A 23160-nucleotide genomic window follows, 5' to 3' on the forward strand; every position below is an offset into this window, starting at 1 on the left:
CACTAAGAGGTGTTAAATATTTAACACAATAAATCAACTATTAAGGTCATAAACTGTGTGTACGTCTTGTGGTAGAGTAACTCACGGCGCAAAAATCACCCAGACTACACAGTGTGTTCGGAAATTCCAGTTACAAACTCCTAGGACTTAGGGGGGAGGCTACATAATATTTTGAATCGAAACCCATGTCCGAAAACGTACCGTTTCCGTGCTACAGCCGTTGAAAACATGTTTACTAAGTGGTATGCAATAGGATAGTCATGCTGTAGGATGGTTACGTCGATTAGGCTGATGTCATTCGAGGTCTGTCCTACCCTTCTGACCTAGTTCACCCTCATTCACTCTCTGTGAGTGTTGTACCAACATGGTTGAGTACACGTTTGCAGAATACATCGAATGATCCTTCTGAATGGCGAAGATCTCAGTAATGGAAGAGCTGCTCGTCGCCTTCATCAAGATGGTTCTCCACAACATCTGACTCCATAGTATATCACGGCTACGACAAAGGATACCTTCACCGTCAGCAGGGGTGACTGTGGTGCTCCAGGGAGACTCCGCACACCCTGACAGGAAGAGGCTGTGCTGTAAACAAAAGTGTTTATGAAAACTGGTTAAGTTTTGTTTCTTTGGTTATATAAGTGGAATTGTAGAAAAGGTAATGCACTGGGTCACGCGTAATAAATTACTTGTAAAAGTGGTCGCATTACCAATATACACTCCTGGAAATGGAAAAAAGAACACATTGACACCGGTGTGTCAGACCCACCATACTTGCTCCGGACACTGCGAGAGGGCTGTACAAGCAATGATCACACGCACGGCACAGCGGACACACCAGGAACCGCGGTGTTGACCGTCGAATGGCGCTAGCTGCGCAGCATTTGTGCACCGCCGCCGTCAGTGTCAGCCAGTTTGCCGTGGCATACGGAGCTCCATCGCAGTCTTTAACACTGGTAGCATGCCGCGACAGCGTGGACGTGAACCGTATGTGCAGTTGACGGACTTTGAGCGAGGGCGTATAGTGGGCATGCGGGAGGCCGGGTGGACGTACCGCCGAATTGCTCAACACGTGGGGCGTGAGGTCTCCACAGTACATCGATGTTGTCGCCAGTGGTCGGCGGAAGGTGCACGTGCCCGTCGACCTGGGACCGGACCGCAGCGACGCACGGATGCACGCCAAGACCGTAGGATCCTACGCAGTGCAGTAGGGGACCGCACCGCCACTTCCCAGCAAATTAGGGACACTGTTGCTCCTGGGGTATCGGCGAGGACCATTCGCAACCGTCTCCATGAAGCTGGGCTACGGTCCCGCACACCGTTAGGCCGTCTTCCGCTCACGCCCCAACATCGTGCAGCCCGCCTCCAGTGGTGTCGCGACAGGCGTGAATGGAGGGACGAATGGAGACGTGTCGTCTTCAGCGATGAGAGTCGCTTCTGCCTTGGTGCCAATGATGGTCGTATGCGTGTTTGGCGCCGTGCAGGTGAGCGCCACAATCAGGACTGCATACGACCGAGGCACACAGGGCCAACACCCGGCATCATGGTGTGGGGAGCGATCTCCTACACTGGCCGTACACCACTGGTGATCGTCGAGAGGACACTGAATAGTGCACGGTACATCCAAACCGTCATCGAACCCATCGTTCTACCATTCCTAGACCGGCAAGGGAACTTGCTGTTCCAACAGGACAATGCACGTCCGCATGTATCCCGTGCCACCCAACGTGCTCTAGAAGGTGTAAGTCAACTACCCTGGCCAGCAAGATCTCCGGATCTGTCCCCCATTGAGCATGTTTGGGACTGGATGAAGCGTCGTCTCACGCGGTCTGCACGTCCAGCACGAACGCTGGTCCAACTGAGGCGCCAGGTGGAAATGGCATGGCAAGCCGTTCCACAGGACTACATCCAGCATCTCTACGATCGTCTCCATGGGAGAATAGCAGCCTGCATTGCTGCGAAAGGTGGATATACACTGTACTAGTGCCGACATTGTGCATGCTGTGTTGCCTGTGTCTATGTGCCTGTGGTTCTGTCAGTGTGATCATGTGATGTATCTGACCCCAGGAATGTGTCAATAAAGTTTCCCCTTCCTGGGACAATGAATTCACGGTGTTCTTATTTCAATTTCCAGGAGTGTATTTTCAAATGGTTGTAGCAGGGAAACGAACATGTGTTCTAGTTCAAAACATTATCTACTAACACCCCTCTACACGTCCTAGAAATTCTAACGGGAATTCACGAACACCCTCTATTCATCCACTATTTGAGAAGGAAATCATTTCGCAACTTACAACAAACTCCGCGCATAATTTCAAACCTTTTCGAAACTTTTTCTTGCTGAAACCCTCCAAAAATAATAAAAGGAAATAAGTTTATAACTTACTACGTTCCGCTGTTCATGCAGTAAAAATTTAGCATCAAGCGTGACTTCTATTATTTTTTTTATTTCTACCTCTATTCCCTGTTTTGCACGTGGAAGTTCGATTCTTTAAAGAATCTGTAGGTGGACAAGGAAGGTAGGTTACTGCTGAATAACTAATTTACATCTGTATAAAAAACTTCTAAATGGTCACCATGTAGCCTTATTTACATATGAATGTCTAATATCAATGTAAAATTGTCTAGTATTTACTACCGAATCGATGTCATCTATGCAAATACCTTGCACTGTGCGTTCACCGGGCGAAAAATATTGTCATTTCTAAAGTAAAACCGAGCGAGGTGGCGCAGTGGCTAGCACGCTGGACTCGCATTCGGGAGGACGACGGTTCAATCCCGCGGTCGGCCATCCTGATTTAGATTTTCCGTGATTTTCCTAAATCGCTCCAGGCAATGCCGGGATGATTCCTTTGAAAGGGCACGGTTGCCTTCCTTCCCCATCTTTCCCTAATCCGATGAGACCGATGACCTCGCTGTTTGGTCTCCTCTCCCTCCAACCCCCCTCTAAAGTAAATAGTAAAATTATGCTTGCTACTATCATAGACTTACTCCGTCAGTCCCAACAGATGAATTATTACAAGTTTTTCAGTACAAATTTACTTCGCACGGTACTACACAGTAAGTAATTCTGGCGTTGATCTTTACCGTATGCCTATCACGCTTTATTTGTGACACGCAGTGGCGTACCCAAGATCTGATATAGGCGTTTGGGCGAGAAGTGGGTGGGAAATGAGGCAAGTCATGTTAATTTTGCAGTGAATGACAACATGGTTTTGAGATACCGCGATGAATACCTCCGCCACTAGTAAATATCCTCTGCATGTTGTATCTTTCTTCAAAGCCATACTGAATTGCCTTTGCGGTGGGGCATGACGTGAGCTCGATTTTATGGTGTGATTAGAGGGGGAGGAGGGTTGTAGCGAGGACAGATTCCCTGCTCTGCCTCTCGCTGGGTATGGAAAGATGAGGTACGTTGCGAAGATCGACGCAGCTGCAAACGCAACAGTAAACATAGCTCATTAAATAAAAATTGCTGATTTTTTTACCTTAAATAGAAAAAGTGTTCAGAACTGTTTATGTTGGTGGGAATGTAAAGGGCGAATCAAAATTATATTTTCAGTCAAATCGTAGATGTGTTCCTGGTCATGAAATGTGCATTTAAATGAAAGTTGCCATAATTTTTAATTTACTTAGTGGCCTCAACGTGTTCGCCATCATGTTTAACATAGAATCTATGCTGTGCTAAAGTTGAAAATCGTACATGATTGCACAATCATTAATTGATACACATAAAACCAATTTGAGTGGTGACATGACTTTGACTCTCGTTATATGGAGTGTCTCAGGAGGAATGGTCAATATTCAAGGATGTGAGAGGAATGATCATACGATGCAAAGAAGTCTGGTAAATGTGGACTCTAAATTGCATACCTTAAAAGATAAGGAAGAAGGAAAACAGATTTGGTTTAACGTCCCGTTGGCATCGAGATCATTAGAGACGGAGAACTAGCTCGGATTGTGTTAAGGATGGGGAAGAAAATCAGCCGTCAAAGGAACCATCCTAGAGAGATTTAGGGAAATCACGGAAAACCTAAACCTGGATGGCCGGACGCGGGTTTGAACCGTCGTTCTCCCGAATGCGAGTCCAAAGTGCTAACCACTGGGCCACCTGCCAGAGATATGAGGAGTCTTCTTTACTGTGAAACAAATCTCTTCTACTGCAAGCTCTTTGTTTTCCATATTTTGGGAGGAGATAGTATGGGCCAAACCAAGAAAAATTATCTAGTAAACACAGCTCTAAAATGTGTATCCTAGAGCTCTGAGCACTTCTTCAATAGAAGAATGTATTTCATAGCAGCGAAAATGAACAAATGCTCATAGCTCTTAAGGTATGCACTTCAAGGCCCATGTTACTTGACTTACTACCATCTCTGAAAATATGGAAAACAAAGAGCCTCTGAACGCTGAATCACATGTGCGCTAATATCTATCGCCGTCAGCAGCAAACGTGGGAGTGTAAGTGTTATCAGTCGATACATGGTACCTACTTGGTTTCTGCCGTATCACAATGACTCCTGGGGGCCGTATAAAAATGACTTCTTGGGACTGAATACAGATCTCGCTGGAAAATGAAACGAACCATCATGCTCGATCTATCGATTTTACCTAAATAACAACCCGGGATAGACCGGTGCACAGTCCGAAGCCTTTTTGAACACTGGTATCTTACCTTAAAGACGAAGCTTACGGCTTTGGTTTTGGTTTTTCCGCAAAGTATGTATTCGCTACTGTAGCAGAGTGCGAAAGCGCATTTTAAGCAGGAATTCTTCCCGCACAGCCGGCCGCTGTTGCCGAGTGGTTCTAGGCGCTTCAGTCCGGAACCGCGCTGCTGCTACGGTCACAGGTTCGAATCCTGCCTCGTGCATGGATGTGTGTGATGTCCTTTGGTTAGTTAGGTTTAAGTAGTTCCGAGTCTAGGGGACTGATGACCTCATATGTTAAGTCCAATAGTGCTCAGAGACATTTGAGTCTTCCCGCACAGCATATGCTAATGGAACGTGAAGAAACACTAATACGTGGTAAATGGGAATTATCGTCTGTCATGCATTTTGGGAGTCAGCAGAAGAGGTACTGGCGGAAACAGAATCGCGGGGGCCTCGATAGCTCAGTTAGTAGATCAGTTGCCCGCGAAGAGTAAAGATTCCATGTTCGCTTTCCAGTCCAGCACGCAGTTTTAATCTGCCAGGAAGTTTCACTTCCTAGTGGTTTGCAGAGTGTGCACGCAGATATCGACAAATCGACAAAAAAACTATCGTAGTGAGAGAGACAGAAAAGCGAAGAAAGACAGTTCCATGTTTAAGGAATCGAAAGAGCAGTATGTCAAAGGAGTCGGTAAGGAAGAAAAAAAAGTCCGAAAAGAGCGCAGGGGGAATAAATGTTAATGCTAGCGTATGCCAACGACGTAGCTTTTCTCGTCGAAAGTAACGAAGGTTCATAAGAACAGCTGACTGAGATAAACAGATGGCTTTGTAGGAAGGCGGTCGGGGTGGAGGCGGGAAGATGGAAATATTCAAAGCTACATTGAAGAGATATAACAAAGCAACAGTTACTAAGGATGACAGTGGTGCTGTACTTGAGAGTATTGCATTAGATTTTCTTGTCGAGCGGAAAGGAGAACACACAATATCGGGGGAATACGCTGATTAAATGCACGCGGGACGGATGCCATACAGCAGCGATTTCGCCTGAAGGCCGTCCATAAATCTCTATGGATGAACAGCCGCGAACGGCGGCGCCTACAGCATTAAAAAATAAACGACGTCGTGGAAACTTTGTTTTATAAATCCCATCGCAAAGTTTGCTGCGGCAGAAGCGAAAAAAAAGAGAAATAAGGAAAGAGAAATGGGGAGAAGAAGTCGAAGCGACGTGTGCTGGAACCAGAAAAGGCTTTAAACAACACTGGAACACAAATACAATTTGCATAACCGGTGGCGCGACTAAGTTGGAGCGAAAAGTTTCGCTGAGGAGGTCGGTCCTTGGGGCAATGCCGTGAACTCCGCGCGGCGGGTGCGTCCCTTTCGCGGTTAGATGCGGTGCTCCTTGTCTGCGGTCCGGGCGCGCGTCTTCGTCAGCCATCACGTGACCATTACGAGAATCAAGAGTCAATTACGAATGGAGCTACCGATTCGCGAAACAGTTTTCGGGTATCATACGGAAAAAGAAGCTGGTCCACTACACTCGATATATTTTCGAACGTAAACATTTTTTGTTACGGGCTGTACAATTTTCACATCTATCTGCTGTTGGCTAATTACGACTTTTTAGTCATTATCAAGACACACTGAGATATCCTCTGTGTAAAATGTCGGAACAAATGTGGCATGCAAATCAGTCCACCAGTTCACTTATGGGATCCCTTATAAACACTACCATGATGGTGTCACACAGAGGCAGAATGCTTACTCTGCATGTCCGAGAACATTTTTTTAAATTTTTTTAAAGTGTTAAATCTTATAGGACTTAACTGCTAAGGTCATCAGTCCCTAAGCTTACACACTACTTAACCTAAATTATCCTAAGGATAAACACGGACACCCATGCCCGAGGGAGGCATCGAACCTCCGCCGGGACCAGCAGCACAGTCCATGACTGCAGCGCCTCAGACCGCTCGGCTAATCCCACGCGGCGCATGTCCGAGAACCACGTACATCTGCATCTACATCTACATCTACATTTATACTCCGCAAGCCATCCAACGGTGTGTGGTGGAGGGCACTTTACGTGCCACTGTCATTACCTCCCTTTCCTGTTCCAGTGGCGTATGGTTCGAGGGAAGAACGACTGCCGGAAAGCCTCCGTGCGCGCTCGAATCTCTCTAATTTTACATTCGTGATCTCCTCGGGAGCTATAAGTAGGGGGAAGCAATATATTCGATACCTCATCCAGAAACGCACCCTCTCGAAACCTGGTCAGCAAGCTACACCGCGATGCAGAGCGCCTCTCTTGCAGAGTCTGGCACTTGAGTTTGCTCAACATCTCCGTAACGCTATCACACTTACCAAATAACCCTGTGACGAAACGCGCCGCTCTTCTTTGGATCCTCTCTATCTTCTCCGTCAACCCGATCTGGTACGGACCCCACACTGATAAGCAATACTCAAGTATAGGTCGAACGAGTGTTTTGTAAGCCACCTCCTTTGTTGACGGACTACATTTTCTAAGGACTCTCCCAATGAATCTCAACCTGGTACCCGCCTTACTAACAATTAATTTTATATGATCATTCCACTTCAAATCGTTCCGCACGCATACTCCCAGATATTTTACAGAAGTAACTGCTACCAGTGTTTGTTCCGCTATCATACAATCATACAAGAAAGGATCCTTCTTTCTATGTATACGCAATACATTACATTTGTCTATGTTAAGGGTCAGTTGCCACTCCCTGCACCAAGTGCCTATCCGCTGCAGATCTTCCTGCATTTCGCTACAATTTCCTAATGCTGCAACTTTTCTGTATACTACAGCATCATCCGCGAAAAGCCGCATGGAAGTTCCGACACTATGTACTAGGTCGTTTATATATATTGTGAAAAGCAATGGTCCCATAACACTCCCCTGTGGCACGCCAGAGGTTGGCTAATGGCTCTGAGCACTCTGGGACTTAACTACTGAGGTCATCAGTCCCCTAGAACTTAGAACTACTTAAACCTAACTAACCTAAGGACATCACACACATCCATGCCCGAGGCAGGATTCGAACCTGCGACCGTTGCGGTCACACGGTTCCAAACTGACTCGCTTAGAACCGCACGGCCACACCGGCCGGCACGCCAGAGGTTACTTTAACGTCCGTAGACGTCTCTCCATTGAGAACAACATGCTATGTTCTGTTTGCTAAAAACTCTTCAATCCAGCCACACAGCTGGTCTGATATTCCGTAGGCTCTACTTTGTTTATCAGGCGACAGTGTGAAACTGTATCGAACGCCTTCCGGAAGTCAAGAAAATAGCATCTACCTGGGAGCCCGTATCTAATATTTTCTGGGACTCATGACAGCGTGTAGGGGGTGAATAAAAATATGGATGTCTAAAAAAAAATCCACATTGCCATCCCTAATACTGTGTAGGAAAGCCTATGGCATTCAAAGCAGCTTCCAGAAGTATCCAAATGGATAAATGCAGACCCTGTTTGGTTTTCAAGAGAATCTTATACCATTCTTTCTGAAAAATAGCGACAAGTTAACGTAACGATGTTGAAGCTGGATAGCAATCACGCAGGCTTCTCTCCAAAGCAGTCAAGGATCAATAATATTGAGATCTGGTGATTGGTGCCGAGGGGAGATGCATAATTCATTCTTGTGCTTGGAAAACGGATCGACGACGATGTGAGCAATGTGAATAGAAGCTCTGTCACCTTGGCAACACTCGGGAACGAACATTGAGGCATGGGATGGACCTGATCAGCCTTATGGTCACAGAATCCTTGGCAGTAATGCAACTCTGCACAGCACCCATTGGTCCAATGGAATACCACGATAGAGCCGCAAAAATCAGCAATGAACCCCAGCATGTTTTACTTTTGAGAAGTAAACTCGGCCAGAAGTTAGAAAGAGTGTGAAACGAGACTCAACCGATCAATTTATTTTCTTCCATTGCTTCACAGACCAGGTCTTATCGCTTCGACATCATGTTTTCCTCATACGACCATTTGCATCACTGATGAGTGGTTTTGGAATAATTCCAGCTCGCCCTGCAGTTCACTGCTTGTGGAGCTCATTCCATGTTATTTTGGTGCCGACAGGATTCGCGATTTCTACATCTACATCTACACTGATACTCCGCAAGCCACCCAACGGTGTGTGGCGGAGGGCACTTTACGTGCCACTGTCATTACCTCCCTTTCCTGTTCCAGTCGCGTATGGTTCGCGGGAAGAACGACTATCTGAAAGCCTCCGAGCGCGCTCTAATCTCTCTAATTTTACATTCGTGATCTCCTCGGGAGGTATAAGTAGGGGGAAGCAATATATTCGATACCTCATCCAGAAACGCACCCTCTCGAAACCTGGCGAGCAAGGTACACCGCGATGCAGAGCGCCTCTCTTGCAGAGTCTGCCACTTGAGTTTATTAAACATCTCCGTAACACTATCACGGTTACCAAATAACCCTTTGACGAAACGCGCCGCTCTTCTTTGGATCTTCTCTATCTCCTCCGTCAGACCGATCTGGTACGGATCCCACACTGATGAGCAATACTCAAGTATAGGTCGAACGAGTGTTTTGTAAGCCACCTCCTTTGTTGATAGACTACATTTTCTAAGCACTCTCCCAATGAATCTCAACCTGGTACCCGCCTTACCAACAATTAATTTTATATGATCATTCCACTTCAAATCGTTCCGCACGCATACTCCCAGATATTTTACAGAAGTAACTGCTACCAGTGTTTGTTCCGCTATCATATAATCATACAATAAAGGATCCTTCTTTCTATGTATTCGCAATACATTACATTTGTCTATGTTAAGGGTCAGTTGCCACTCCCTGCACCAAGTGCCTATCCGCTGCAGATCTTCCTGCATTTCGCTACAATTTCCTAATGCTGCAACTTCTCTGTATACTACAGCATCATCCGCGAAAAGCCGCATGGAACTTCCGACACTATCGACACTTCCGACACTATCTACGATAATTAGTTCTGCAGTGACTTTTTCAGCTGTCGTCCTCTTATTTTTTGGCACAGTACTATTCAGTGACTGTCCATAACGACCAATCAGCACACACTTTCGTCCGCGTTGTGACAGCAGAGATGTTTTTCCGCTTTCCCAGTATGCGATATAATCTTCGCTGTGGTGCCCCCTGAGACCGTAAACACTTCAGCTACCTTGCTTACTGAAGCACCCACCATATGAGCAACAACAAATCCCCACATTCGAATTCACTTAGCTCCGACGTAATGCACTCACAATCACACAGAACTTTGTTCTGGCCATGACTGACACTTGCGGCGTGTTGAGGACACTGCGTGGTCAAACGTAGCAGCGGAACCTGCAGTCTTCGCTAGAACCTGTATTTATGTCCAAGCATGCATTTCTTGCAGTCTTTCCAACTCCCTATAACTTATCGTCGTTCACCGACATGCACTGTAAACATTTTTCCCAAGGAATTCGAGAGAGCAGGGTGAGGCTAGTGTCACAGGGTAACGGCACATACTGAATTTGCCAACGTACCATACGACTATAGGAATGTCCTCTATATCCTAGGAATACAAGAAAAAATGTACTGACAGAGACTGCTATCCACAATGAAGTGAATGAAGACTCAGTATTCTCTCACGGCGTCATCTGTAGTGCTCAGGAAATGGGGAGAGCACTTAATAATTGGGGTGCACTGAGTGACTGAAGATTTTCTGGTGCAAAAACCAATAAATAGTTAGCGGCGATCAGTTTAGTACGATAGAGGTTGCCAGCTTTCCGTGATTAAACCCGGTGGTTATAATTAAACTAACGGCGTTCCGAATGCTGCAGTGCAGGATGTATACATCGTAGGATGCTGAAACTTCGTAGGTATGTATATTAATCGGCGTGCTCGCGGGATATGCTGGAAAAAATAATAGTTCCACTTTTTGCCGCCAGGTGAAAATATGGTGTTGTAAGCAGTCAGAATCTGGTGTGAGTGCGGGAAAGGAGAGGAGCGAGCAAACACATGAGACAGGTGGTTCTGGCACATCTTTTAGGATATGGTCGCAGGTTACAACATGTTTCAATATGGTCTCCTGACACAGCAACTGGTCGACAGTTTTTTGCAGGATATCCGGTGTTATCAGAGCAATGAGTCACCGTATCCTATCTTTCAAATCAGGAAGAGCCCGGATACATCCCTGATAGACACGATCTTTCAGATATCCCCACGACCAGAAGTAACATAGATTTAGTTTGAAGGATCTGGAAAGCCACATATTTTGAAATTATCTAGAGATGCATTCGTTATAAGTTTCTCGAAGTAAATCCTTCACCTGGCAAGCGACAAGTTTTGTCGGCCCATCTTGCATGAAAATAATGGTGTGGGCACAGTTGCGTTCTTCCAAAGCTGGAATCACATCTTGCACATGAAAGTCATTATAACGTGCAGATTCACTTAACACCGAACACACCCGCAAGATGCAATCTCGCCGAAGAAAAACGGACCGAGATTGAAGGATATTGCGAAACCACGCTACGCAGCACCATAAGATGCACAACATGTGGCGGAGTAGAATCCCATATGCGACAGTTCTGTACATTCACGACACCATGCAAGGTAAGATGTCTATTCAAAGAATATTCCCTGGCCACAGGTCATTCATTTATCTGCGTGTCAAAAAATGGAGGTCACCTTCTTGTAGCCTATTTGGACCTCCATTTGATGCACTTTCTGAATCTTGTAGGCATGCCAGTGTAAAATGCGCCGCAAAATCTTTTGAACTGTTGAGCAGGGGAGAGACAATTCCCGTGATACAGGTCGTTCACTGGGTGCAGAATCTGGAGCATGTCCTACACAGTCGGCTATACAAACAGCACCAGCAGCAACTGCCATGGGAATGGGCCGCCCCGCCCGCCCTACTGCACCACCTAATTCATCTGTTCCTTCAAATTTAGTGATCACTTTCTTTAGCCCATTTATCGACATGAGGCCCCTTTGTAGCTATTTCTGTCGGCGATATTCCCGCAGTTCAGCGCTGCTAATGCAGCCGTTCTGACCAAACAACTTTACCAGCAATGGACGGTCTTTCTCAACCCATTGCGTTTCATATGGTAAACTTCAACCTCCTTACTCCTTTACACCAACAGTCACTTCACAAACAGCATACTGATGTCAAAACGGGAAACATTTTACATTCTATCTGCTTGCAACATCATATTTTCACCTGGTGGAAGAAAGTGGAAATACTACACTACTGGCCATTAAAATTACTAAACCACGAAGATGACGCGCTACAGACGCGAAATTTAGCCGACAGGAAGAAGATGCTGTGATATGCAAATGATTAGCTTTTCAGAGCATTCACACAAGGTTGGCGCCGGTGGCGACACCTACAACGTGCTGACATGAGGAAAGTTTCCAACCGATTTCTCATACACAAACAGCAGTTAACCGGCGTTGCCTGCTGAAACGTTGTTGTGATACCTCGTGTAAGGAGGAAAAATGCGTACCATCACGTTTCCGACTTTGATAAAGGTTGGAATGTAGCCTATCGCGATTGAGGTTTATCGTATCGCGACATTGCAACTCGCGTTGGTCGAGATCCAATGACTGTTAGCAGAATATGGAATCGGTGAGTTCAGGAGGGTAATACGGAACGCCGTGCTGCGTACCAACAGCCTCGTATCACTAGCAGTCGAGATGACAGGCATCTTATCCGCGTGGCTGTAACGGATCGTGGAGCCACGTCTCCATCCCTGAGTCAACAGATGGGGACGTTTGCAAGACAACAACCATCTGCACGAACAGTTCGACGACGTTTGCAGCAGCATGGACTATCAGCTCGGAGACCATGGCTGCGGTTACCCTCGACGCTGCATCACAGAAAGGAGCGCCTGCGATGGTGTACTCAACGACGAACCTGAGTGCACGAATGGAAAAACGTCATTTTTTCGGATGAATCCAGGTTCTGTTTACAGCATCATGATGGTCGCATCCGTGTTTGGTGACATCGCGGTGAACGCAAATTGGAAGCGTGTATTCGACATCGCCATACTGGCGTATCACGCGGCGTGATGGTATGGGGTGCCACTGGTTACACGTCTCGGTCGCCTCTTGTTCGCACTGACGGCACTTTGAACAGTGGACGTTGCATTTCGGATGTGTTACGACCCGTGGCTCTACCCTTCATTCGATACCTTCGATATCTGCGAAACCCTACATTTCAGCAGGATAATGCACAACCGCATGTTGCAGGTGCTGTACGAGCCTTTCTGGATACAGAAAATGTTCGACTGCTGCCCTGGCCAGCACATTCTCGAGATCTCTCACCAATTGAAAACGTCTGGTCAATGGTGGCCGAGCAACTGGCTCGTCACAATACGCCAGTCACTACTCTTGTTGAACTGTGGTATCGTGTGGAAGCTGCTTGGGTAGCTGTACCTGTACACGTCATCCAAGCTCTGTTTGACTCAGTGCCCAGACGTATGAAGGCCGTTATTACGGCCAGAGGTGGTTGTTCTGGGTACTGATTTCTCAGGATCTATAGACCCAAATTGTGTGAAAATGTAATCACATGTCAGTTCTAGTATAATATATTCGTCCAATGATTACTCGCTTATCGTCTGCATTTCTTCTTGGTATAGCAATTTTAATGGCCAGTAGTGTATTTTGTCGGCATAGTGGATGAGCGCACCGATTACTGAACGTACCTACGTCGTTTCAGCGTGCTGCGATATATACACGCCGCACTGCACCTTCAGTTCAATAGTAACATGGCACAATGTAGCAGAAGCAGTAAATAATGGTGGGAGTAGACGCAGGTAGATGTGTTATGATGATGGTGGTAGTACTAACAATAGTAACAGTAATACCGTTTTAAAAGTAGCATTGTTATTAGTTAGTCTAAGGTGAACACATATGTAGTGACTGTAATGGACGTGTGTGTGTATAACAACTACTCGTATAGTGTAACGCACAGTGTGATAGCTAGCGAAACAGGAAAGTGAGCCTGACCCTGATCTAGTCCGCATGGATGGTTAACGACCATGTCTGGCGCATCGGCCAGTTTGAGGTTTGTTTTTTCTTTTTACTGTTTCCCTCTTTCGTTTCAGGCAAATGCTGGGCTGGTCCCCAGTTTTCGCCTCCGAAATAACGGTATGCAAACAATAAAAATATGTTCATACACAGGGAAAACTTTACACTATTCTCAGACACGTGGCGCCCACGACTTTCCTCCCTTAGGTAACTGACGTCTGTGGCGACAAGAAGGGCATCCAACCGCAGACCTCAATGAAAATAAATCTGCCAAGTCCTGGAAGCCGTCCTGACGAGTAAAACCAGTAATTAGAATCAGGAACAAACCGAGTACGATTTTAAAGTTGCAGGTTGCATACTTCACAAATCAAGGCGCCGCTGTTAAATCATTGCTAACGGGCTTCTTCGGTCCTGCTGTAGTTCCGCGAGTGTGACGAGTCTAACTGTGCCGCTGCGATCGCTTCATACTCGTCGACCCGCTCTCTCTTACCAAAGACTGCGTGAGTGTGAGGCTAGTCGTGAGTTATTGTTAGTACAGAAGATGAGTACATGATCTTGCTGCTGTAAAATAGCACTGACAAAACGAAATGACCGACTGTCGGGATCAGATGGCCTCTAATTAAGCTGTGTTATGTGAGACAGTGGAGGTTGTAAGATGAGAATTAATTGATGCAAAGTACACAACTGCATATATGTTCCACTTGAGGATGAGTGATAGCTGGAACGAGTTTGACGCTATAGTCCACGCCTCAGACGAAAAACGTACAAATTTCGTCCAATGTAAACAAAATGATTGTATTCCTGTTTATTCCACCTCCACCATGAGATGACATGTGGTGCGTCAACGAAAACTGGCCACAGAGGAACGTCACTATTATGTACCTGCGATGGAAACGCACGCCATTTCAGTATTCATTTGGCCAGGCAACTAGCGTTCATTTCGTAACAGCGAGTTTAATTAATAATCACTTAGAGATTGCACTTCCTCCATCTGTCATGTTTTCTGGTAATCTCGTTAGACGCCTCGAAAATTTGTATATATCAGTGCAGTTGTTAGACGTTTTATGAATAGATATTAAATAGTAAAATGAATTTACAGCAGTCTTCGAAAAACTTTTATCTATATAAATATATGTACAAACAGAAGAAGATTCCCTGATAACCGATCAGTCGTTTTATTGGTATATAATTTGTTTCTGTCATTTAGGTAGGTCGGACATTTTGTGAAATTTAAACTTGCACTTGAGGACAGCTATAGGGCTGAAATCATGTGTGTGTTAATTCCTAAGGGACCAAACTGCTGAGGTTATCGGTCCCTAGACTTACGCACTGCGTAAACTAACTTAAACTATCTCAAGCGAAGAACAACATACACACCCATGCCCGGCGGAGGACACGAACCTCCGGCGGGAGGGGCCCCGCATGAAATCATGATTCTGTAAAATAAATGAACAGTAATTTACAGATTAAAGGTGGAAATTCCTTTTAATGGTTGTGTATGTAGCGGATATGCTGCGACACCGCGGTTATACTTGCGAACTCGTGTACTCACTCTTCTTTCTGAGCGAGTAGAATCCACTTGCACTCGACTACAGACTAAGGTGGCGAGCGGGCTGCGGCGGAACCTCGCCAGTCGAGTCTACAGGCACACGGAGATGGTGATTTCAGAGATGACTTCACAGTACTTGTGGGCGAGTTTAAAGCGAGTATACGGAGCTTATTCCTGAACTGTATCGCTGATGACGATGATGATGAGGAGGAGGAGGAGGTGTTGTTTTATGATGAGTTTAACGTCCCTGTCCGACGGATGGACTGTTACGTGCTCTCATTCATGAGACACTGCAGAGAGGCTTGGAATTTAATCCGGGACAGCCGGCCAGAGTGGCCGTGCAGTTCTGGGCGCTACAGTGTGGAACCGAGCGATCGCTACGGTCGCAGGTTCGAATCCTGCCTCGGGCATGGATGTGTGTGATGTCCTTAGGTAAGTTAGGTTTAATTAGTTCTAAGTTTTAGGCGACTGATGACCTCAGAAGTTAAGTCGCATAGTGCTCACAAGGGATCCTCCCCATCGCACTCTCCTCAGATTTAGTTATAAGTTGGCACAGTGGATAGGCCTTGAAAAACTGAGCACGGATCAATCGAGAAAACAGGAAGAAGTTTTGTGGAACCGTGAAAAAAATTAGTAAAATATAGAAACTGAGTAGTCCAGGTGCAAGATAGGCAACATCAAGGCTAACATGAGCTCCGGAGCGCCGTGGTCCTGTGGTTAGCGTGAGTAGCTACAGAACGACAGGTCCTTGGTTCGAGTCTTCCCTCAACTGAAACTTTTACTTTCTTTATTTTCGCAAAGTTATGATCTGTCCGTTCGTTCATTGACGTCTCTGTTCACTGCAATAAATTTAGTGTCTGTGTTTTGCGACCGCACCGCAAAACCGTGCGATTAGTAGACGAAAGGACGTGCCTCTCCAATGGGAACCGAAAACATTTGATCGCAAGGTCATAGGTCAACCGATTCCTCCACGGGAAAACACGTCTGATATATTCTATACGACACTGGTGAAGGCATGTGCGTCACATGATAGGAATATGTTGTGGACCCACCTAATTTGTACACTTAGCGAATGGGTAAAAAGATTCTTCTGCCTTGCCCGATTTGGGTTTTCTTGTGGATGTGATAATCACTCCCAAAAAAGTGACGAAAACATAAGAGTTTGTCACATAAACTGAAAATAAAAAATTAAACTTTTCACTCGAGGGAAGACTTGAACCTAGGACCTTTCGATCCGTAGCTGCTCTCGCTAGCCACGGGACCACGGCGCTCCTTGACTCCTAGTATCCTTGATGTTGCCTATCTTCGCATGGACTACTCAATTTTTATATTTTACTAATTTTTTTCATAGTTCCACACAACTTCTTCCTGTTTTCTCGATTGATCTGTGTTCAGTTTTTCAAGGCCTATCCACTGTGCCAAGTTATAACTAAATCTGAGGGGGGTGCGATGGGGAGGTTCCCTTGTCAGAGCCATTTGAACCAATTTAATCCGGGACAATGGCGCCAATTTTGGTAATTGGGAAATTCACGCCGTCATTTCTATTTCCCTTGGCGGCCAAATACTGGCGGTAAAAATTTCTTACACTAGCAGGATTCAAACCTTGTATCTCCAGCGCGAGCGCTAACTTACAGCCGTGCATTAGCGACTGCTACTTCGAAGGCGGCTTACAGATGGATTATTGCAAATAAACGGAACCTGTAGCTCGAGTAGTTATACCATTTTGCAGCTCGTCCACTTATTATAATTTATGAATAAAACTAAACAGCTACTCTGTTCTTCTCGAAGTCTATTTTATTTTAGTGCAAAGCGAGGAATAACTCTTTATCGGATCAGTGAATCATTACAGGCACAAAAGCTTGTGTTAGTACTGAATTACTCATTCCAGTTTATTTGAAAGCTCGAGTGACAATCTCGTTTACGCGTATTGTAGCTAATTTAGCCGAGCTCAAATTGCTCCTTTAGTATTTAGCCTGATGCAAGGTTCACCGAGTCATATCCTCTCCGGCCTAAAGCTCTAGAGTAGTGGCAATTTCTCCAAAGGGCTCAGAAGAGGAGAAAATTTGCCAGAATTTGATAGCAGTCGTCAGCAGTTCAAGCAGGGCGCGGGGTGGCTGGAGAGGTGTAATTACTATAAAATTATAATTCCAATTGTCGGAACCGGTGGTAGTAGAGCGGCATGTAAATGAGAAAGAGAGAGGGCGGTTTCGCCGAAACCGTGGAAGTATGCAAATTTTATAGTTGCCGTCTCTGAGTACGGGTTGTTTGTAAGATAATGCCGCGCGCGCCACTCACCCTCGGTCGGTGCCTGCGATGACGTCACGTCACGAGGTTCCTCGTCCTGCGCGGCCATTTTGGCGTCTTCGACGAGGATGCAGCCGGCTCCGTCGGGACCCGGCCGCAGGGAGCTCACGGCTGCAACACACAAGAAAGAGCAGGGCTAAGTCGACGAGCAGTGAGGGCGGCAGACAGCTGGTAACACAGTTGCAGGCCGCGAAACGGGGAAAAGGCTGACCCGGTTCATGGCGCATTATACCAGTTGCAGGGTGCCTATCTGACGACTTCCAGGAGCAACAAACATTTGATTTTCAATATTTCATGTGATGAATGTCATTAAATTTAAGTTTTAAAATGCTGAACCAATCTGCGTATTTAGAGGTACAATCTTATGCTAAAGGTTTAACACAGTAAGACTAGTATCACACTTAGAAAGTGTATGTGTATCGTGATGCAACATAACTAATAGCGCGCAAATACCCAGACTATATTCATCCAGTATTTGAGAATGAGGGCACTGATTAGTGACCTGCAACAAACTTTACACATATTTTCAAATCCTCTTGAAACTTTTCTCGCTGATACCTCTCAGGGGAAAAAAAAAAAAAAAAAACTTACTACATTCTCGCTATTAACGCAGTACAACTGCCGCATAAGACATGGCGTTTTAATTTATTATTTGCTTACTACTAACTATATTCGTAACACGTTTTTCACACAGTATCCGCATGTGCCACTGAGTGTATCTGCAAAATTATATCATTGCACGAGACATAGTTCAGAAGATACGACGTCGTAAACATGAAATGTGTAGGAAACTAGCTCTTGTTTAAAATGGTGCGCAAATTACTCAGAATATATCCCCTCCAGTGTTGGGTAATGAGAGCACTTAATGACTTCTATCAAACTTTAAACATAGTTTCAAACATTTTCTAAGCTTTTTCTCGCTATCATGCTTAACATCAAACATTTAGGACATGAAATCATTTAGGTCTGAAGCTGTTTTGTACATGGGAGTTCGTACAGAATCGGTAGATTACTGGTTTAGTATACTAAACAAGACATCTTTGAAAGTTTCTAGATGAATGGAACCACTTTGTTTCGCTGGTGCCAATCTTCAAAGTTTGAGGGCTAACGCAGTCTTTTAGTAGTTAGTTGTGATGTGTGTGTGTGTGTGTGTGTGTGTGTGTGTGTGTGTGTGTGTATGTATGTATGTGTGTGTCTAACTACACACACACACACACACACACACACAGACACACACACACAGACACACACACACAGAGAGAGAGAGACAGAAGGACATAGGCTAGCATGATGTTTAGCGTCTTTTATAGCTACCTGAAGGTATACCTGAATGATTCAATCTATGTTGTTCTCATTCCACAGACTGCGTTCCCTAAAGGTTTAGAGCAGCAGGCGATCTTTACACGGTGAGTGTCCATTATACAACAGGTGGTTTACACTAACACCAAGAACACCGTTGTTCGTTGACAACGCGAAGCGCTCGAACGCTGTGACCATCTATACAGGGTGTTACAAAAAGGTACGGCCAAATTTTCAGGACACATTCCTCACACACAAATAAAGAAAAGATGTTATGTGGACATGTGACCGGAAACGCTTAATTTCCGTGTTAGAGCTCATTTTAGTTTCTTCCATCTACGCTCAATGGTGCACGTTATCATGATTTCATACGGGATATTCTACCTGTGCTGCTAGAACATGTGCCTTTACAAGTACGACACAACATGTGGTTCATGCACGATGGAGCTCCTGCACATTTCAGTCAAAGTGTTCGTACGCTTCTCAACAACAGATTCGGTGACCGATGGATTGGTAGAGGCGGACCAATTCCATGGCCTCCACGCTCTCCTGACCTCAACCCTCTTGACTTTCATTTATGGGGGCATTTGGAAGCTCTTGTCTGCGCAACCCCGGTACCAAATGTAGAGACTCTTCGTGCTCGTATTGTGGACGGCTGTGATACAATACGCCATTCTCCACGGCTGCATCAGCGCATCAGGGATTCCATGCGAGGGAGGGTGGATGCATGTAACCTCGCTAAAGCAGGTCATTTTGAACATTTCCTGTAACAAAGTGTTTGAAGTCACGCTGGTACGTTCTGTTGCTGTGTGTTTCCATTCCATGATTAATGTGATTTGAAGAGAGGTAATAAAATGAGCTCTAACATGGAAAGTAAGCGTTTCCGGACACATGTCCACATAACATATTTTCTTTCTTTGTGTGTGAGGAATGTTTCCTGAAAGTTTGGCAGTACCTTTTTGTAACACCCTGTAGTTATGTAATGTGATTAAATGTCCCGTTGACTTCGGAGCACAAATTTACACCGTGTGTTCGAATAGGAATGGTCAATATTCAGGAATATGACAAGACCTATCATTTGAAACGAAAACTTCATATAGCCGTATTCCCAATAGTTTCCGCGGTAGAACACATTTAGCGTACATTGTTAGATTTTCTGTATTATTCAATAAATTGTCAGGTTTACACAAACACAACAGATAAACATTACAACATGCGTTTTACAAATTGTCAATTGAAAAATGCATATTTTTAACACATTCATCTATAAGCATTGTCGTACACGTCACATTACTGCTGATGTACAGTTCCCAACAAATGTTCGAATAACACACCGCATTTGCGCGTTCTTTGGAGAACATGGTGTGTTGCTCGCCTGAGTGCATTTGCACGTTCCCTAATGAATGCAGCAGCATCCATGTTGCGACCAAGCACTTCATCTCGTGTGTTCACCTTTTTTTGTACACCTCAGACTTTACCCAAGCCCATACACGAAAATGTAAAGGCTTAAAGTCTGGCGATCTTGGCTGCCAGTTGACTGTGCTACCACGGCCAATCTAACGCTTGGGTAAGACACACACGAGCGCTCCACTAGCCCAAAAACAAATGTACATTAAATGTGTTTTACTTGGGAAATAATTGAGAATAGGGCATATGTCCAAATGAAGTTTTTTACTTCAAATGACCATTTCTCCTGGTGCTCTCCGTATGGGTCAATATTCTACAGAAATGAAAGAAACATCAGGCGCGCTCCAAGGATGTGTAATAGCATCTCTAATATTTTCAGTATACATAAATGATTTATGTAATTGGATCAGCAGCTCCATAAGATTATTCACTGACGGTGTTGTTGTCTACATCGAAATATTTAGTTAGATGATCGTACAGAAACGCAGATTTGGAAAAAAATTGCGCTTCGTGTAATGAATGATAGCTCCGTTTTTAATGCGGATAAATATAAAATAATGCTTATAACAAAGAGAAATAAACTTGGCAATATCTGTTTACAAGATTAATGGTGAACATCTTAAGAACATCTACATGGTGTAAGTATTTACTGGTGGAACTAAAGAAGAGATATGAAATTTGGTTAGCAAAGAAAGTGAGTATTAGGGAATATGAATGCTGAGCCTCGATTTATTTTCCAGCCCATCATTTACTGGCCATGCCTCTGTACTCATCCTGTCTCTGTTGTGTATGCTACAGGACCACTCTGCGATAGCTGACTAAAGGGTGCTTTACTCAGCCTGCAGTTGGAGGCTTGAGTTTTCCGGTCCTCCTAAATGGGTAGTGGTCAGGATATATGAGGCTGCTTCAAGGTTGAGCGATTTCCTCTTGACGGCCGTTATTTTCCGACGCCCATTGCAGAGAAACTTCTAGAAGTCGTGGCAGGAAGAATCACCTCCCAAAGGCGATATGAGCGGGAACAGAAAATGGCCAAGTAACATGGCCACTTTCTACTACTGATTCTGATGGGTTAGAAGGCCTAAAAGTTAGATAATTTCGTGGAGGGTTTCGGACCTCGCAAAATGTAGGAGTCAGCAGGCAGTCATCGTGGGACTGAGGTGGCAAGTCGTGGGCGCTCTAGAACGGAGTTTGTATTTTAAAGTCGTTATCATTTCTGAAGTCTGAAGTGAGTGATCCTTCGTAACCGTCGAGATTATTTTTCCATTACTGAAAACTTACAAAGCATTCCAATGTGCGTTCCCGTGTACAGGCGTCAAATTCCACTTTGCACTTTCCGGTAATTTTCTGCGAGTCTTGTGGTGTAGTGAGCATGGACTTATTCGGTGTAAAATGAAATGTCGAGCCATCAGTTAACAGGAGATGGTATGGATAAAAGTGACGGATTTGATAGTATTAATTTTACAATAAACTTCATTTGTTCCCAGAAAATCTGAGTGTAGGTTTTTGTTACCTGTGGGCATTATTGTTATTTTGTTGTCGTGGAAAGTATCGAATGGCGTTGCTAGGGGCCAGTAGGAGGTGGTTTATTGAACTGGTAGCGATGAACATATTCCAGTCTAGTGGTCGCATCTCAGACTCTCGCTACAGGACTTTCAAGTATTGACTTTGGAGGGATGAAAAATTTTACCCTGTCTTGCGGATCGAAGTGAAACTGGTGACGCTTCTTCATACTGATTTTACAATAGCAGCAATACAGAGAATCACCCTCGGTCCGCCGATATACGTTTGACACTAAATCCGCGGACCTGTACGTCACGTTTTTTGTCTCGTGCGCGGCACATCAGCAAGAGTACGTGGGTCCTGGCCGCGGCCGTGAGTGTGATTTCGCGCGACACAACGAAAGATCTAGGCAATGAGGAAAGGAACGTTTCAGTTTGAACGTTTCCGGAAAAAATGCAATGTATCTGTAAATGATGGAGAAATTTAGATTGGAATTCTTGGAAAAAAGACGATGTAACCCCTTTATTTGAAGAACAATGTGAATCTATTATTCTTCCACCATCGTATATCTCGTGTGGGGATCCTGTGAGTGAGATACGAGAGAACAGAGCCCTTACAGAGTTCCGATGTACTTTCTGCCACATACTGTGTGTATTGGTTAGAGTAGTATATAACAGGTGACTTCGAAAAGTAAGCTACATATTACCAAATGCAATCAAAATATTTCCTTTTGAGAGCGTTGCGGCAGCGTATATGCAACGTAGTGCGAATACGATGCGGGTGTATAAGCATCGACATGTAGGCAATGGATTAGTGTGGCATTCATGTCTTTCCGACGTGCGTGCGGTAAAAGCGGAAACGTGAGCTATTACCAAATACGTCCAAACAGGACAAACATGCTGTTATTCTTTTCGTGGCTGCCGAAGGATAAACACCGGTAGACATCTGCCAGATAATGAAGAAAGTGTATAAAGTGTATGGTGCAACATGTGTCTCGAAAACGACCGTTGTGGAATTGTGCGCCAAGTTCCATGCTGCTTCGTGAAAATGCACATCCCCAATCGCAAAAGCTGAAATGGAGAAATATGGCCAACCCAAGTGGAAGGTACTCGAGCACCCACCCTATAGATGATGATGGTGGTGATTTAGATTTTTGGGACGCTCAACGGTGTCGTTGTCAGCGCCCGTGTAGATTGCCAATCTTTATACTCTCCAGTCTCGCCCATTTCCCGAAAATGATGAAATGATGAGGGAAGTACAAACACCCAGTCCCCGGGTTGAGAAAATTACCTACCCGCTCGGGGATCGAACCCAGACCCCCGTGATCCAAAGGCAGCAACGCTAACCACTAGACCACGAGCTGCGGAGACCTACCTTATTGTCCTGATTTCTCCCCATGCATTTTTTCGTCTTCAATCCTCACAAAAGGCCTTGAAAGTCGATTC

The 23160-nt window shown here is 45.1% G+C and overlaps 1 protein-coding gene across 1 annotated transcript in view; it reads right to left on the reverse strand.

The window, feature by feature from the left end:
- LOC126475424 (teneurin-a) overlaps positions 1-23160 on the reverse strand; it is a 353360-nt gene that overhangs the window by 234229 nt on the left and 95971 nt on the right. The window contains exon 2 of the mRNA XM_050103269.1: positions 17501-17620. Coding sequence (XP_049959226.1) covers positions 17501-17620 — 120 coding nt within the window. The remainder of the gene's footprint in view (positions 1-17500; positions 17621-23160) is intronic.

Source organism: Schistocerca serialis, chromosome 4 (assembly GCF_023864345.2).
Source record: "Schistocerca serialis cubense isolate TAMUIC-IGC-003099 chromosome 4, iqSchSeri2.2, whole genome shotgun sequence".
Taxonomy (NCBI): Eukaryota; Metazoa; Arthropoda; class Insecta; order Orthoptera; family Acrididae; genus Schistocerca; species Schistocerca serialis.